The sequence below is a fragment of the Crotalus tigris genome, unplaced genomic scaffold (genome assembly GCF_016545835.1).
Source record: "Crotalus tigris isolate CLP2741 ecotype Arizona unplaced genomic scaffold, ASM1654583v1 scf7180000017764.6130737, whole genome shotgun sequence".
Lineage (NCBI taxonomy): Eukaryota > Metazoa > Chordata > Lepidosauria > Squamata > Viperidae > Crotalus > Crotalus tigris.
Window position 1 is genome coordinate 1875519 of NW_024096618.1, and position 16561 is coordinate 1892079.

At 38.1% G+C, this 16561-nt stretch overlaps 2 protein-coding genes and 1 long non-coding RNA gene across 4 annotated transcripts in view; 1 reads left to right on the plus strand and 2 right to left on the minus strand.

Annotated features, from left to right (window-relative positions):
* Positions 1-16561, plus strand: part of LOC120306970 — a 39622-nt gene that overhangs the window by 16658 nt on the left and 6403 nt on the right. The window contains exons 2-3 of the long non-coding RNA XR_005556428.1: positions 7066-7143; positions 10884-10982. This is a non-coding gene — a long non-coding RNA (uncharacterized LOC120306970). The remainder of the gene's footprint in view (positions 1-7065; positions 7144-10883; positions 10983-16561) is intronic.
* Positions 417-4746, minus strand: LOC120306969 (olfactory receptor 1019-like). 2 transcript variants are annotated; one of them, XM_039341086.1, is made up of 3 exons: positions 4722-4736; positions 4529-4599; positions 417-2389 (listed from the first exon to the last, which is right to left on the minus strand). In XM_039341086.1, the coding sequence occupies exon 3, from the start codon at positions 2326-2328 to the stop codon at positions 1369-1371; it is 960 nt and encodes a 319-aa protein (XP_039197020.1). In that variant the 5' UTR covers positions 2329-2389; positions 4529-4599; positions 4722-4736; the 3' UTR covers positions 417-1368. The 2 variants fall into 2 exon arrangements, with proteins under 2 accessions (XP_039197020.1, XP_039197019.1); XM_039341085.1 differs by lacking the exon at positions 4529-4599 and having other exon boundaries at positions 4722-4746.
* LOC120306967 (olfactory receptor 1019-like) lies at positions 8159-9372 on the minus strand. Its single transcript, XM_039341083.1, has one exon. It carries the CDS (start codon positions 9331-9333, stop codon positions 8347-8349), a length of 987 nt encoding a protein of 328 aa, XP_039197017.1. The 5' UTR covers positions 9334-9372; the 3' UTR covers positions 8159-8346.

A 16561-nucleotide genomic window follows, 5' to 3' on the forward strand; every position in this document is an offset into this window, starting at 1 on the left:
CCTCCTTGGTGATGGTGGTGACGGCAACAACAGGATGGCGTTGACCGGGCTCCTGTGGCGCGCGGCAGCCCCACTGGTCTCGCAGGGCCGGGCCGGCGAGCATGACCACACGGTGAGGGGGTGTAGCCCGCCCGAGGCCACGGGGAGAGACAGGCCTGCTTTTTCTCCTCCTCCTTCTTCCCTTGCCCTCTGAATGTATATTATCCTATGAAGAATAATATACATTCAAAACTAACCCTAAAGAAATCGAAAACTCATTCCAGTCAAAATTGTTAAAATGTTTTTGTTAAAAGGATAATGGTATAATATTTAGTATACTGTATCTTTCTTCATTCTGGTTCCCTTCTGGATGTGTTGAATTCCAAATCCAATAAACCCAAGTCTTCCTGGCAATAGATTGGATAAGCCTAGCTGAATATGTGTTTGATTTTTTATTGAAATAATATGGAAATAGCTATTATTAACCTTACAAATATGATAATCATGGATACAAAAACCATCTGGATAAAATACCAGGCTTATGATACAATAACATGATTGTTTACAATATTAATCTGTACCCAATTGATATATGATAACCCTCAAAAGGATGAGAACACAGAAGCCAAGCTTTAAAAAAATCTGCACAAATATATTGATTTTCAATAATATTCTTCTTCTTTAGAAACAACAATTATGAAACAAAGTCATTATCTCAGGGCATTTATGAACTCCTTGATCACTCCAGATCACATAAATCATAAACAATATTGTCCTAGTTTGGCAGGCTAATTGAACAGATGGATCTCCTTTTCCGCAAAATAAAATTGGATTTGGATATTTTCAAGTTTGTAAAGATAATAACTAAAGCTATATATTAAAAAAATCACAGACATATAAGCATATTAAACACTTATAGGTTTGAAAATTCAGAACCGACCACAATCTTTATTTTTGTTGAACTGTGAACTAATATAATCTTTATAGTTAGATTATATAATAGTGTATCACAGGGGTTCTCAACCTGTGGTCAGCAGACCCCTGGGGAGGCATGATGTCATCACAGGGGGTCCACAAAGGCTGGAAAAATGTTATGATTTAAATATTGAATTAAATTTTGGGGATCTTGGGAGCCTGTGGCCCTTTAAATGTTTAAAGGGAGTCAGTGGTGAAGAAAAGGTTGAGAACAACTGTTGTACCAAATTTACAAACTTCTGATTTTTACTATCCATAGTGATAAAGATTTTTGAACCTGTGATGTGTAAAAATCATAATTGTGATTTAAGGTTACCAGGAACCTTCTCCTTGTTGATTGCTAGCAAATACATTCTTTTCCTTACTGATGTTCTTCCTTTTTGGAAATGGCAATGCTGGTAATGAAATTGTCCATTAAATGTATCTAGGATTATTCCCTTTAAAAATCCATATGTTGCCCACGGATTTGGTTGCAGCATCTTTCACCTCCTTATTCCTCAGACTATAGATGAGAGGGTTGAACATGGAGACCACAACTGTGTAGAACAATGAGGCCCATTTGTCTTGGTCCATGGAATAGCTGGAGCTGGGCCGAAAGTACATGAACAGTATTGTCCCGTGGTATATGCCAATAGCTGTCAGGTGAGAGCCGCAGGTGGAAAACGCTTTGTGCCTGCCTTCAACAGAGCGCATTCTCAGGACTGTACTCAAAATATAAGCATAGGATACAAGAATCATAGCTATGCTGCTTACTTCAACAAAGCTAGCAAGGACAATTATCACTATTTCACTGATATATGTATCTGAACAGGAGATCATTAAGAGTGGAGGTATATCACAGAAGAAATGATTGATAACATTTGACCGGCAGAATATCAGTCGAAATATTGAGGATGTGTATATTGTTGTATCCATTAGGCCTATGCAATATGCAACAGCAATCATTTGTTGGCAGACCTTTTTGGACATGATAGTTGGATAGAGAAGTGGATTGCAGATGGCCACATATCTGTCATAGGCCATCATAGCCAACAAAACACTCCCTGTATCTGCAAATGCAGCAATCAGAAAGAGCTGTATAGCACAAGCACCAAATGAAATTCTTTTTCCTTCATCCAACAAGTCAATCAGCATTTTTGGAGAAATGGCTGAAGAGCAGCAGAGATCAACAAAGGAGAGGTTGCCCAGGAAGTAATACATGGGTTTGTGAAGTTGGGTGTTAGTGGAAATCAACAGAATCATCCCAACATTCCCTAAGACAGAGATGGCATAAACAAAGAGGAAGATTGTAAAAAGTAAAAACTGCATTCTGGGATTGCCTGTGAATCCCTGAAGAATGAATTCAGTAATGACAGATTCATTTTTGTTGTCCATGATTTTCCTCTGTGGGCACTGGGTTCGTGATATTAGCTGATCCTCAAATGTCTTTCTGATCCTTTGTTAGGGTAAAGAAAATTGCATTATTAAGGATTTCATTCATGTTTCTCTCTTCATAAAACAAGTGGACATTTTTTTCGAGGATTTTATCATATCTACTACCGTATATCGTATATTTGCTAGCAAGAAAACTTTTATTATATAGAATAATACATTTTTTAAATACCTAGTTGATGAAAATTCAATATGAAGCATGTTATATACAACCTCATTTACATACTGCCATGTAAGTGAAGGCTACGGAATAATGTACCACGATATTGCTATATCTATTGCTGTAAACTATATGTCAAACTCTAATGTATTTCTAGCAGCTGGAGTCTCTAATTCCCCTCCCCAATTTAGAAACCTTCCACTACATTCTGGAAAAGGGGACTTAATGCTAGATTCCTGTTTATTTCAGCTCCCCTTTCAGTAGAGTAGGAGTTGACCAGAAATATCGTAGGTGAATTTCCCATCCAATTCATTCCCCCTTTTATTGTTTAGGGTCTATTAAAATATATTAAAACAGGAAAGGCATTAAACAAAATTCAATAAGTAGCATTACAAAGTGTTTGCTTCAATTCCATTTGGAGTTTATGACACAATATTGGCACAATGCTAATGATGATAGAAAGCAGAGCTGATTGTTGATTGTTGACATGAAAAATACTTATGGTGCCCCTATGATGACCCCCTAAAGTTGGGAAGTGAACTAAGGAGAAATAGTGGTTCTATAAGGAACACCTAAACATTCTTTTATTTGGGGACAGTAACCTCAGTTGATTCCTTTTTCAGTCCTGACTTCCATTGATGCATGAATTTTTATGCTATTTGTTTTGATTGCAAAGTTGTGTGTGTTTTTTAAAATTTTTATTAAGTACAAAGAAAAAAAAGGATTAAAAACATTGAACATGGTAAATCGTCTTTGACTGACATCTCAGTCCATATTGTACATTAATTACATATAATATACCTATATACAACTATACATTTCTAGTCTCTATCTCAATTTATCTCTTTACTGTGACCTCCATTTTTTTCCCTCCATCTATAAAATTTATTCAATATTCGATAAAATTCTGTTTCTTCCTGATTTTTAAATCTTTTAGTTATCCTGTCTAGTTCTGGATTGCAAAGTTGTGTTGATGTCTTATTGCCAACTTTCTCCTAGACTGCATTGTAACAAAGGAGCTCAAAAGTAGAGTGATTCAAAAGAAGTGTTCTTTGGTGGGAGACCCATGAGCAATACCCTCAAATAACATGCACACTGTATGGAAAGGACAAATCCACATGTGAAGTCATTGCACATTGAAGCTTAGACCTTTACTGTATAGAAAAAGATTGGAATGAAAATTGAGTCATGCTAAACCATTTCCCTAAACTCAATGATTTTTTTTTTTAAAAAATCATTGTTGTATACTGCCCAGAGCCACAATTTGATGAGATGGGTAGCCATAAAAATATGATAAATAAAACTGTTTCCTTAGTTCTCACTTTACCCTTATATCAAAACTGGCCACCACACAAATATCTGATCAAAAGAAACCAATTAATATACTTGTGCTTTCTAAGCAAGAAATGGAGTAACAAAAAAATAAATGAGAAGCTTAAGTCCATTGCAACTTTATTTAAAGGTTTATGGACTTTGATATATAACCTGATATGTTGTTTAACAATGAGAAGTTAAATACACTTTCTGATGCATTTCAAATCATGAAGAGCGTTATCGGTAGCTTCAGTTTACTCTCTGTTTACCTTTAAGTGAAAGTAATTTTACTATCTTCTGTTAAACATGGAAATCAAATTCTCTTCTTATAGAGGCATTATGATATTCAAAACTGAGATTAGACATTGAGAAATTGAATTAACCTCTAAGAAGTATTCTAAACCTTGGCATTGGTGAAGAATCATAAACGCATTGAAGATCAAAATTTAAGCTTTCTTTTTAATATGATTTGGAAACGTCTTAGGATTCCATGTGAATTGTTACTATTACTATAAATATGCAGTGTGTAATGGCGAAAAGTCTAGGTAGAGCCTATTTGGTTTAGTGGTTAAGACACCAGGCTAAAAACCAAGAGACTCTGATTTCTAGTCCTGCCTTAGGCATGAAAACTGGCTGGGTGACTTTAGGTTAGTTGCTTGCTCGACGTACAATGTGAGGCTCAGGCACAAGCTGGTGGGTCAGTTCTTGTTGCAATCAATGGATCAACACACTCCATTGATCTGGAAAAAAAAGCATATCCTGTACTTACGGGGAAAACACTAGGAAGGAAGGAAGAAAAAAGAAAAAATGGCAGAAAGTCTAAGTTTAACACAAACATAAATCTTTTTCTAAATTAACATACCTGGAGTCAAGTCAGTGGCTTCGCTGCTTTTACAAAAGGCAGAGATCTTAAATGTGTTTTCATCCCACCTGGGATAATATCCCTCATGGGTTTCAATACTCCGGATGGTGGAGATAAGTGGTTGCATTTTCACAGTTTCTGGTGATAGTTTTAATTGGAGGAATCTTAGAGTAAAAAGTACAATTCCTCTTAAAGTTTCTTTTTGATGAATGTACTATATAATTAAATTAAACTCTCTAGCTCTAATGTTATTTCTGCAGGTATCACATCTCCATGATCAACTAGTGGCAGAGGTAGTCCTTGAGTTATGATTGGTCACTTAAAGGCCATTCAAAATTCCAATTCCAAAAGATTGGAATGACTTGGGGGTACTTATGACTTGGATTTGATGTTCTGATGGTCGCCTCTCTCTCTTCAGTCACCTGACCGCACTTTGGGTACTTGGCAACTGGGCTACATTTACAGCTGTTTGCAGTGTCTTACAGCCATATGAAACATTTTACAACTGTTTTGCTGAAACTGGCATTTATTTCCAGTTTTTGGCAAAACTGCACCCATGGTGAACTATTGTTGTGATTCACTTAATAAGTGCTGCAAAGAAGATCATAAAATCAATTTGGTCACATGGACAAGGCAAGCTTTATTACTAGCCGATCTTGCATTAAGAAGTAAGAGCCAGAAATCAGAGGTGCTAAAACTATTAAGTTCATCATCAAACATTGGAACTGAGCATTGGGGGGGGGGGCTGAAACATGGGATTGGCAACAGCCATCAAACCTATGTGTCTTATTTTCCAAAGAATGCATACAGATCCATATCAAGAAACAGAAGAGGATATATGTAATCAGGGAGTGGAGAGCCTTTACTTGGTATTGTCTTATAAGCTGGGAGTGACTCTGGACCTATATATCATTCTTTACATTCATGGAAGGATCAGTACCTATATTAGCAGGAACCATTATCTATGAGTGCAGCTTTTCTAGCAATGTGGAATCCTAATTATGTACTACCCCATATCTGTTTATAGTAGGGATAGTATAAAATGTCTATGGGTGTTCCATAATACCACACTTTTGTCAATTGTTCAAATCTGAAAACTGTAGGATTAGACTCACATCTGTCACACTCAGTATATTGAGAAAAATAAGAATATTCATCATGACTATCGATTAAAAGGACTTCTGCCTGTTTCTGATTAAAAGTGGAGGAAAGAAGACATGGGAAGGGAAATAATGAAGAGATCAGAAATAGTTTGAGCAATAGATGTGAACAAGGAACTCTTTTTTGATGGACTGCTTTCGATGGCTGAAGAGTGTGGGAAGGGGCTAGAAGAGTGAACCAGTTGGAAGTGCCAAGTTTCTCTGATTAAACTGAAATGATGGCTTTTGGCAGAAGTGGAGAATTGTATTGTTGAATTATATTTAAATAACTTATGCTTTTTATTGAGATAATATTCAGAGGATTGAGCAATTTCATGTAGAGTTGAAAAAACCAGAATATAAAATGTATGCTTTCCTGCCTCAATTTCCTCTTTTTTTTAAAGTGGTAGAGATTATTAAGTTGCATAGGGCCATATCCTTTAAAAATTCACATATTCCCAAAGACTGAAAGAAAGATTGATTCCCCAATGTGATTTTACCACACCTCCTAGATAAATCTTTTGTATGTCCTTCCCTCTCAAATCAACACTCTAACAAGCTATTGTAAAACAAAATTTCTCCCTTTCCAAATCCATATATGGCCAAGAGATTTTGACATAGCATCTTTCACCTCCTTGTTTCTTAGGCTATAGATCACAGGGTTCAGCATGGGGATCACAACTGTGTAGAACATAGAGGCCTATTTGTCTTGGTCCATGGAGTAACTAGAATTTGGTTGGAAGTACATGAAAAGTATTGTTCCATGGTATATCCCAACAGCTGTCAAGTGAGAGGCGCAGGTGGAAAATGAAAACCTTGGAGGTTTTCTAATCCACCCCGCTGCTCAAGCAGGAAACCCTATATCATTTTAGATAAATGACTGTCCAGTCTCTTCTTAAAAACCTCCAGTGATGAGACAACTACAACTATTGAAGGCCAGATGTTCCGCTGGTTAATTGTCTTCACTGTTAGGAAGTTTCTCCTTAATTCCAGATTGTTTCTCTCCTTGACTAGTTTCCATCCATTATTTCTTGCCTTGCCCTCTGGTGCTTTGGAAAATAAGTTGACCTCCTCCTCTTTGTGGCAACTTAAATGATAATGAAGCAGCATTAAATAATTTTGGATATTATGGAATGGTTTTGCTTTGTCTGCATGTGTGATTGTCATGTAACTAATCAGCAATTCTCTTATTTTGTTTTCTGTAGGAGAAAAAAACAACAACTGTGCCTGATTTCTGGCGTGCTCCCTGGGTGTGAAGCCCAAAGGTGACTTCTTCGGCTTCTGTACGGAAGTAAAAGAATTTTATCTTTCTTTAATCCTGTGTGAGCATTGGCTTCTTCACACTGGATTCCTGCACCTAGCCAGCCTTCTGCCCAATCCTGCTAATACACCTTATTTTCCCTTCTTTCTTCAGAAGTCTCTAAATAATAATTAAAAAAACCCTGAGAATTCTACTGATTTCAGTGAACTGATAGATCTTAAGCCGATATTGTCATGTTTCTTGTTCCTCTTAACACAGTTGATTTTCACGTTTTGTAAATTATACTTTCTGAAAATCTTTCCAATTGCTATCCTTCTGTGATTCCAGGGTGTCTTCTTCGTGTGTTGAAAGCACTACTGTTTCTTACAGCTAGTCCTTGACTTATGACAATTTGTTCAGCAACCATTTGAAATAACAATGGAGCTGAACAAAGAGACTTAATGACCTCTCCCTGAAACTCTGTTTGTTGCAGTATCCCTGTAAGTAGTCATCAAAATTTGGGTGCTTGGCAGCACGCCTGCCTTTACATCTGTGGGAGTCCTGCAACTCTCACTCCATCCATGGGCTGGGACACATTGGCTAGCTAAGCCTAGTAGCTTGTGTAATTATGGCTAAAAAAAACAAAACACTGAAATGCTTGGTTTGCCTCATAGTGAACTGCTTATGACTTGACAAATTCAGAACCAACAACAGTATTTAATTTACAGATGTGGAATGGTATAATATTATATATGCTTCAGTCTTTTGAATTCTAAAGCCCATAGTTATAAAAGTATTTTGATTCTGTGTGCTTTCTACAATAAATTATTTTGATTTATGACTGCCACTTTTTTTTCTGATGGACTGGTGTCAAAGTACCATTTTTTTAATGGGTAAATGTTGTGGAAAGGGACTAAAGGAGTGAACCAGTTGAAGAACCAGGTTTCTCTGATTAAACTGAAATAGTGGCCTTTGACAGTAGTGGAGACTTGTACAGGTGAACTATATTATATTTAAATAATATATATTTTATATTGAGATAATATTCAGAAGATTGAGCAATTCCATGTATACACGTTTGAAAGGACAAGAGTACACAATGTATATTCTTTTTTACACTGAATTGCCTCTTCTCCATAAGCAGCAGAGAGTTGTATTAAGTTGTCTATTAATTTTTTCTAGGTTTACATTCTTTAAAAATTCACATATCCCCCACTGAATTTACCATGCCTTCAAGATATATGTTCTATATGTCCCTCCTCCTCAAATGCAAGTTATTGTAAAACATTTTTCCCCCAATCCAAATCCATATATGGCCAAAAGATTTTGGCACAGCATCTTTCACCTCCTTGTTTCTCAGGCTGTAGATCAAAGGATTGAGCATAGGGATCACAACTGTGTAGAACATAGAGGCCCATTTGTCTTGGTCCATGGAGTAACTAGAATTTGGTCGGAAGTACATGAAGAGTATTGTCCCATGATATATCCCAACAGCTGTCAAGTGAGAGGCACAAGTGGAAAATGCTTTGTGCCTGCCCAGAGCAGAGCGCATTCTCAAGATTGTAGCCAAAATGTAAACATAGGATACAAGAATCATACTAACGCTGCCTGCTTCACCAAAGCCAACAGTAGTAAATAGCACAATCTCAGTAATATATGTGTTGGAACAGGAGAGTATTAGAAGTGGAGGCTCATCACAGAAGAAGTGATTGATAACGTTGGAACTACAAAAAGATTGTTGGAATATACAGGAAGTTTGTATCATTGAATCTAGCAGGCCTGTAAAGTACACAATAGAGATAATTTTCTGGCAGGCCTTTTTGGACATTACGGTTGGATAGAGGAGTGGATTGCAGATGGCCACGTATCTGTCATAGGCCATAACAGCCAACAAAAGGCATTCTGCATCTGCAAGGATAGCAAACAGAAAGACCTGTGTAACACAGCCACTGTATGAAATCCTTTTAGTTTCACTTAATAAGTCAATCAGCATTTTAGGAGCAATGGTTGAGGCACAGCAGAGATCAACAAAGGAGAGATTGCCCAGGAAGTAATACATGGGTTTGTGAAGTTGGGGTTTAGTGCAAATCAACAGAATCATCCCTAGATTCCCTAACACAGTGATGACATAAATCAAGAGGAAGACTGTAAAAAGAACCAGCTGCATTTTGGGATTATCCGTGAATCCTTGAAGAATGAATCCAGTCATGGCAGAACCATTTCCTTTATCCATGATTTTCTGAGTAGATGGGTTGGTTCAGGTGATTTGCTGATCCTCAACTATCTTTCTGATCTCTTGTAAAGAGAGAGAAAAATTATATTACTTAGAGAGTCAACTGTTTTCCTATCTTTATGCAACAAGAATTTTTTCAAGAGGATTGGAACCACACTACTTACTCAACTCAGCATACAGTTTATTTGCTAGATGGAATTAGTTTATTAAGCAAAAATGTAGTCTTTGAGAATATATATAAAATTCTGATAAATTACTTCATTTGTTGTTTCAATTAAGTGAAAGATGCAGATTAATATATTGCCACAGTAGATATTTTGCTATAAATGTATATGTCAAATTTTAGTTGATTTATGTCTGTTAGCAACCATAATTCTCCCTCTTCCACCCATTTGGAAAGTGTGCAATATATCCTGGAAAGGGGGATGATTTGAAAGTGCCAGGATTCCTTTTCAGATTCCATTTATTCCAATTCCACCTTCAGATAGTAGATGATAATTTGGCAGTAGTCGGGTACATGAAATTCTCACACCATTCATTTTACGGGGTTTTTTTTTTTTTTGGATTCTAGATTTCAAGTTTAACCAGCCATTAAAAGATTCTTGGTTTCCATTGCTCTTAATATTCTAGCAATATGGAATTTCATGTCCTTTTATGGTGCAATAAAACACGTGTTTGCTTTTACACAATTTTCCCTCCATATTTCCCACCTTTATGTGGGATCCCAATTCCCATTCCCACCCCAGTATCCCTGTCCATCAGGATCCAATGTTGTGAGAATTCCGAGCCGGAAAGGGGAAAATGAGTTATCAGGTCCCTCCTGGAATACTGCCATTCTGAGGGAGGGGGGAGGAGTGCGAGTTGGGGATTGAGGATGTTTCTACTCTCGCTTTGATGTATCTGCATGGGAATTGGGGAGGGGGAATGAGCCATCAGGGCATCTGGTTCGACTCCTTTTCAGCTAATTCCCACCTGCTAGCAAGATTGCGGCACCAAAAAACAACTCATTATCACCTTTTTGGCTCAGAGTTCTCACAACATCTTCACGCCAGCGGATTGGTTCCTGATGGACTGGGACATTGAGGTGGGGTTTGGATAGTGGGAAATTTAGCTATACGTTTTCCGCGGGAACTTCAGATTCCACCTGATTTCTTTGCAATCACTTTCTAGATAAAAGATACTTTTGAAATAATGCTTGTATCAAGAGTCATGCTTTCCTGGTAGGATAAGATGAGGCAGGGCCTTACATCTAGAGTGTCTTTTGCCTGTGTTCATTACTGAACCTCTTTTTATGTGGAGCCAAGTAATATAGGAGGTAGATATATTTGATTAGCCTGTTTAATAATCAGGGACAAGTCACTCTTTCGCAGCCCAACTCACCTCCGAGGGTTGTTTTTATGGGGAAAACAAGAGGAAGGGAGTTGGATATGTTGGCCAACTTGAGTTATGGGTAAAAATAAAAACCAGGATATAAATAAATAATTTTAGACCAATGTTTCAATGATATCAAATTGAAATATCAATTTAACATATGATAATATCATTTCTAGAGACATCTTTAAGGCAGGAGTGCAACTTTTGAAAAGTGATGCCTCCAAATTTCATTGACATCTCTTCATGATCAACAATGTAAAAAGCCACCAAAAGAGGTAGGTGCACCAAAAAGGCTACATTCTCCTGATGTCTCTGCTGGTATAAATCATCCATCATGATAACCAAAAGCTCTATATGTCAAATCAGTGCCTGATACCTTTTCAAGGTAATTTGTTTTATTTATGAAATCTTGAAGCTGTAGGATCAATATAGCGTTCTCTGTAAGTTTGGTTAAATATAAAATACATTGGCTGAGATTATTCTTAATAAAGAACCGCACAACACCTCCTCTAAAGAAAAACGGGTTTTGGTGGTCTGATTGATTGTTGTCAAGAAAAAGCCCTAAGATATTCTTTATCTGGAGGAGGATAAAATCTTATGCGCTTTCTGAGGAGTAAAGAAATCACACTTATTAAAAGAGATAGCAAAATGGATACTCTAGGTATAATATTCCCTCAAAAGACATCCTGCCTGTCATAAATATGGGTTTTCCTCTCCACAAAGAATGTCCAAATTTCTCATGATGGAGTTTAGATGGTGTCTAGATGGACTTAAACCCTGGAGGCTGGTCTTCAACTGGGAAATCCCTTGGACAATTCACCCCGTAGACAACAAGGCAGGAAGCATTTCTCTTCCCTTTTTCACGACAATGGTCCAAAGCAATTTCCTGCCATTCTTTGATACATTTTCCTAATTTTGCTTCTAGATGATATCTTATTCTTATTTAAATTTACATGGGTCTCAAATTAGAAAGATTCAATTTAATTAGATTAAATTAAATTTAATAATGCTTAGATCAGACTTTCAAGAAGAAAGCATACCTTAAGGTGAGGATGAGCCAGTCTTGTTAAAAGAATCTTTCTGATACTAATCAGAAAGTATCAGAAATTGATTTGCATTAATTCTTATTTTTGAGGCTTTCTCTACATCATGGGACTCTGTTGAAAGGATCCTTGCAACAAATGCAATTTTTCATTTCTTACAGCAAAATGATCTATCTAGAATAAATTCTTAAGAAGGCTTTAATATCTGAAAAGTACAAACTAGTATAAATCCACTAAAACTCTAAAACTAAGATTGTCTCAGATTTTATTATGGTTTACAAATTTCTTAGTAACATTTTCCATGTGGATTGTTATTGTTAATATAAACGTTCTGTTTGCAAAGACTAACCTCAACACTAGTGTAAATCTTTTTGTGAATTAGCAAACATACCTGGAGTTGAGTCAGTGGCGTCTTTGTTATTACAAAACTGATAAATAGGGGCAGAGATCTTAAATATCTTTTCATATCACTTGGGATATTATCCCTTACGTAGTTCAATACCCCAGATCCTGGAGATAAGTGGTTATATTTTCATGTTTTGTTGTAATAGTTTTAATTGGAGTCTATCGTTAAGTAAATAACACCTTGAGTCCCAATCTACAACTCAACAATTTTCAGGCCCAAGAATGACATGGAACAATCTAACCAAAGTTTGTTTTTTTTAATTTGCTGACACCACATAGGCAGAATCTAGTTAGTCTGACTCTATCCCATTCTAACCTTAACCCATATAACCTGGGAAATTCTAGGGAGCACCTATTCTAATTCTCTTCCCTTTTCTCTGATCTAGCTCCAGGCTGTGTTGACTCTTGTCTCGCCCTCCCCCCCCCGAATGTGCTCCCTCTCTCCTAGGAAACTGTTGCTTGTCCATCACACAATTCATAGACAAAATCTATCACACCAATCTACAACTCAAACATGTTTGGCAGCTCATAAATTCAGAAGCAACATACTGTGCCTATTATATCTCCAGCCTAGCATTTGCCAGGAATTTAGTGGTCTTCCAGGGAAGAAATTCAAACTGTTAGCAGAGCTAATAACTTGGCAGAATGAGCAGGCAAGTAGCCCAGCTGTTTCATAATTCCTCTCCAGAGAAGGGGAGAACTTGAGATCATCCACAAGTGCTGCAGATAACTGCTCTTCACAAGGAGACCACAAGACAGCAGTCACCATCAACTTTAGAGCTCTGGGAAATGAAGGAAAGCTATCTTCACTCAAACTGAGGTCGATACCTACATGAATTTGCATACTTTCTTTTCTAATTATTTCTGCATATTTCATTTTCTAATTATTTTTAGAAGTTGCTTGTACATTCCTTTTCAGCTATTGCAAACCATTGGATCAACACATTTTACAGAACCATGAGAATTTTGCTCAGCCATTAGTGACAGAAGTTTTAAATACAAGTGTTATGTGCCACAATTCAGAACATGACTCTGACCTGGAATCTGATAATGTTGCTGCAGATGACCATGTGTTTTAGGATGTTAGCCACAGGATCCAATAAGCTAGGATTCAGATGAGACTGATCAATCACAGGCATCTCCTGTTTAGCTGGAGCAGTCAGATGATGAGGCACAATCCCCAAGCTCCAGGTCTAGACATTTACAGAGGCGAGCAGAACTACGGTCTTCAATGAGACTTCTCACTTGAAAAAGACATAAGAGATTACAGCCAGTTGTCAAAAGATGCATTAGGTAGCAGCTTTGTTTGCAGTTTTTGTTAGAGATGACTGTTTGCTTTTCCAACTTGTGACTCTTGTTCCTGCTTCTTCCTTGTTTTTGGAAAGTTACAAATGGGACTAAGGATCCAGATGGATTTAAAATAATTTAATTATAAGACTCTTTTATTTTGAAATCTTTTTAAAAAAATGATAGGGTGGGGTTGTCAGATCTGCCATCTTTAGCTCTTTGTTGCATCCTGTGCTTTGTTGGCCTCCTGTCATAAATTGTTAAGGGGGAGAAGGGGGCAATCGGAATGTAGAGAGTAGAGATGAGAGGGAAGGAGGTTGATAGGTTTGGTGGAAATCAGAGGTGTGAGAACCAGCCTGTTCCAGTTTTCAAGGACACCTAGCCTGGGAAAAGAATGTGAAATTGCATCAAGTGGCACCAAACATGCAAACTGTTCCCAAAACATCTAAATGGCATGCCATTGGACAGAGCTGGACCAGTCAAAGGGGGAGGGCTGGGGAAAGAGGGAAAAATGTTATTGTCATGGTTCCGATAGATGAAACCCATTAAAAGAACTTCAAGGCAAGGATTCTTCCTTAAAGAACATTTTATTCAGGAAACAAAGTATCGGCACTACATAGTTGAACCCAAAACTAATTTCCCTTTCCCCGGATGCAAAGTAACAAATTGCAATTCCCCCCCCCCCAACAAGCAGTCATAAATCATGCTCTCCAATTAGCCTGAAACATGGGCTTTCTTCCCAGCTCCTCAGACTGCCAAAACGTTATCAATTTGACCTTGGGTTCCCACAAAGCAGCGTTTATTATTATGGCTAGCTGAGCTCAAGTATTCATCCCAACCCCCTATTCTGAACCTGATTTCTAAATAGGAGAAAAAGCATGTTAAAAGCAAAGAGAGAAAATGGCTGCGATTTTCATCAGTTGTCAGAGCGGGAACATCCAATGTTTACAGCATTGACAGTTATGTTGTATGTGGGAATCTCAAATCTAACCTTGCGTTTGCTGCAACCACTAATCCTTAGTAAAAGAACCTGTCACTTGAACCAAATGGAGTCAAGATTCTTTCATTCCTAGGGACCTAGCTGGGGCAGGCCTGACAGGGGGGGCTTGAATGTTGGACATTAGGGGGAACCAGAATGAATTAAAAATTACAGTCAAAGAAGAATTAAGTATTATGCACTTAAGTATGACTTGATCTGGTGAAATGTAGTCAAGAGTTCCAGGAAGGAGGGCCCTTTCACAGAGAACAAAGAGACAGTAGAACTTGGAATGTCTGGTAGGTAGGATGAAAGCAATTTGCAGAGTATATCTATAATTATTGCAGGTAATTGCCTTAATCTGGTGATATTCTTCATCTCCTAGTTCCTCAGACTGTAGATCAGAGGGTTTTGCATGGGGACCATGACCATGTAGAACATAGCCCAGATGTCTTGGTTCATTGAATAGCTGGACATGGACTGGAGGTACATGAACATAGAATAATAAGGTGGAAGGGACTTTGGAGGTCTTCTAGTTCAACACCCCCCCTTGAGCAGGAAACCCGATACCATTTCAGACAAATGGTTATCCAGGCCACTTTGCATCTTAAGAAGACAGAACTCTTGGAATAGCTCTTCCAACAGGAATCCTTTATTAAGAGAAAATGGTTGCAGGCATGCTAGACAGGACTTGGGGTCCAAGCTCTCCCATTCAAGGTTTTAAGGGGTTCCCCAGTAGTCCCACCCAATCAACCCCCCTTCCAGTGATAGTTTCAAGTATCACAATTCCACTCCCTTTCTTCTTTCTTCCGTCTGGATGGAGACTTCAGATAACTACATGAAAGGCAATTACTGCTTCTGATATGTTAAAGCTTAGAGGACACAATAAACACACATTCAGTCCTTTGAAGTGTGCTGAAGGAAGTGAGGGCCATAAAGCCCCTTTGCTCTCCCCCTTTTCTCCCTCTTATGGCAGAATCCAGAGAAGGCAGAATTGGGAGTTTCTATGTTTGATAATTAAAGATGAAATATAATTGGATTCTGACATCCGGCCCCTCTTAACAATAAGAGAGATCCACCTGAAAGAAAAAACAAGTAAAAAATTTAGTTAGGCTTGTTAGGATACTCTGTGTGAAACTTCTTCAATAGCTTCGGGGCTCTGACGTGACGTTTATGGACCCACTCATTTTGTGATGGCAGGGAGGTGTTTCCAGGCAACTAGGTACTGAGTTGTTCCACGATATCTCCTAGAGTCAAGGATCTCTTTTATTTCGAAGTGTTGTTCCCCCTCCACCATGATTGGAGGTGGTGGGGGGGGGATTTTTGGCCGTAGAGGTGACTGATGCTCTATTTTCAGCAAGCTGCAATGAAAAATTGGGTGTATTTGCCTGAGGTTTTTGGGTAATTCTAATTCTACTGTTACTGGATTTATGATCCTTTTAATTGGAAAAGGTCCTATATATTTTGGTCCAAGTTTTTTACAGGGCTGTAGGGACTTTAGGTATTTTGTAGATAAGTACACCATTTCTCCTATAATGAATGGTGTAGGCTCAACCCTTTTTTTATCGGCTTGTGCGTTGTATGCCCGCCTAGCTTCATCTAGTGATTTTCTGACTATTGGCCAGGTGTTTTGTAGGCTTTCCATCCATTCTTTCAGTGAAGGGATCGTTGGTTCTTTTGGGGTGAACTCTGGCATAGGGTTGAAACTTTGGCCGTTGGCTATTTGAAAAGGAGTGTAGCCTGTGCTGGAGTGGACTGCATTATTGTAGGCAACTTCTGCAAAAGGAAGTAAGTCCGTCCAATCACTCTGTTGGAAATTGAAAAAACATCTCAAATATTGCTCAAGTACCGACTGGCAGCGTTCCGCTTGTCCATCTGTCTGAGGGTGATGGCTAGATGTCAGTCCCTGAGTGGTCCCTAAGAGGGATAAAGATTCCTTCCAAAATGTAGACGTAAATTGCACTCCCCTATCAGAGATGATGCGTTGGGGTGCCCCGTGCAATCTGTAAATGTGCTGGATAAAAAGTTTTGCTAAGGCCTTTGCAGTGGGAATTGTTTGGCAAGGGATAAAGTGCACCTGTTTGGAAAATAGGTCCGTGACTGTCCAGATAACAGTATTCCCATTGCTTTCAGGCAATTACAC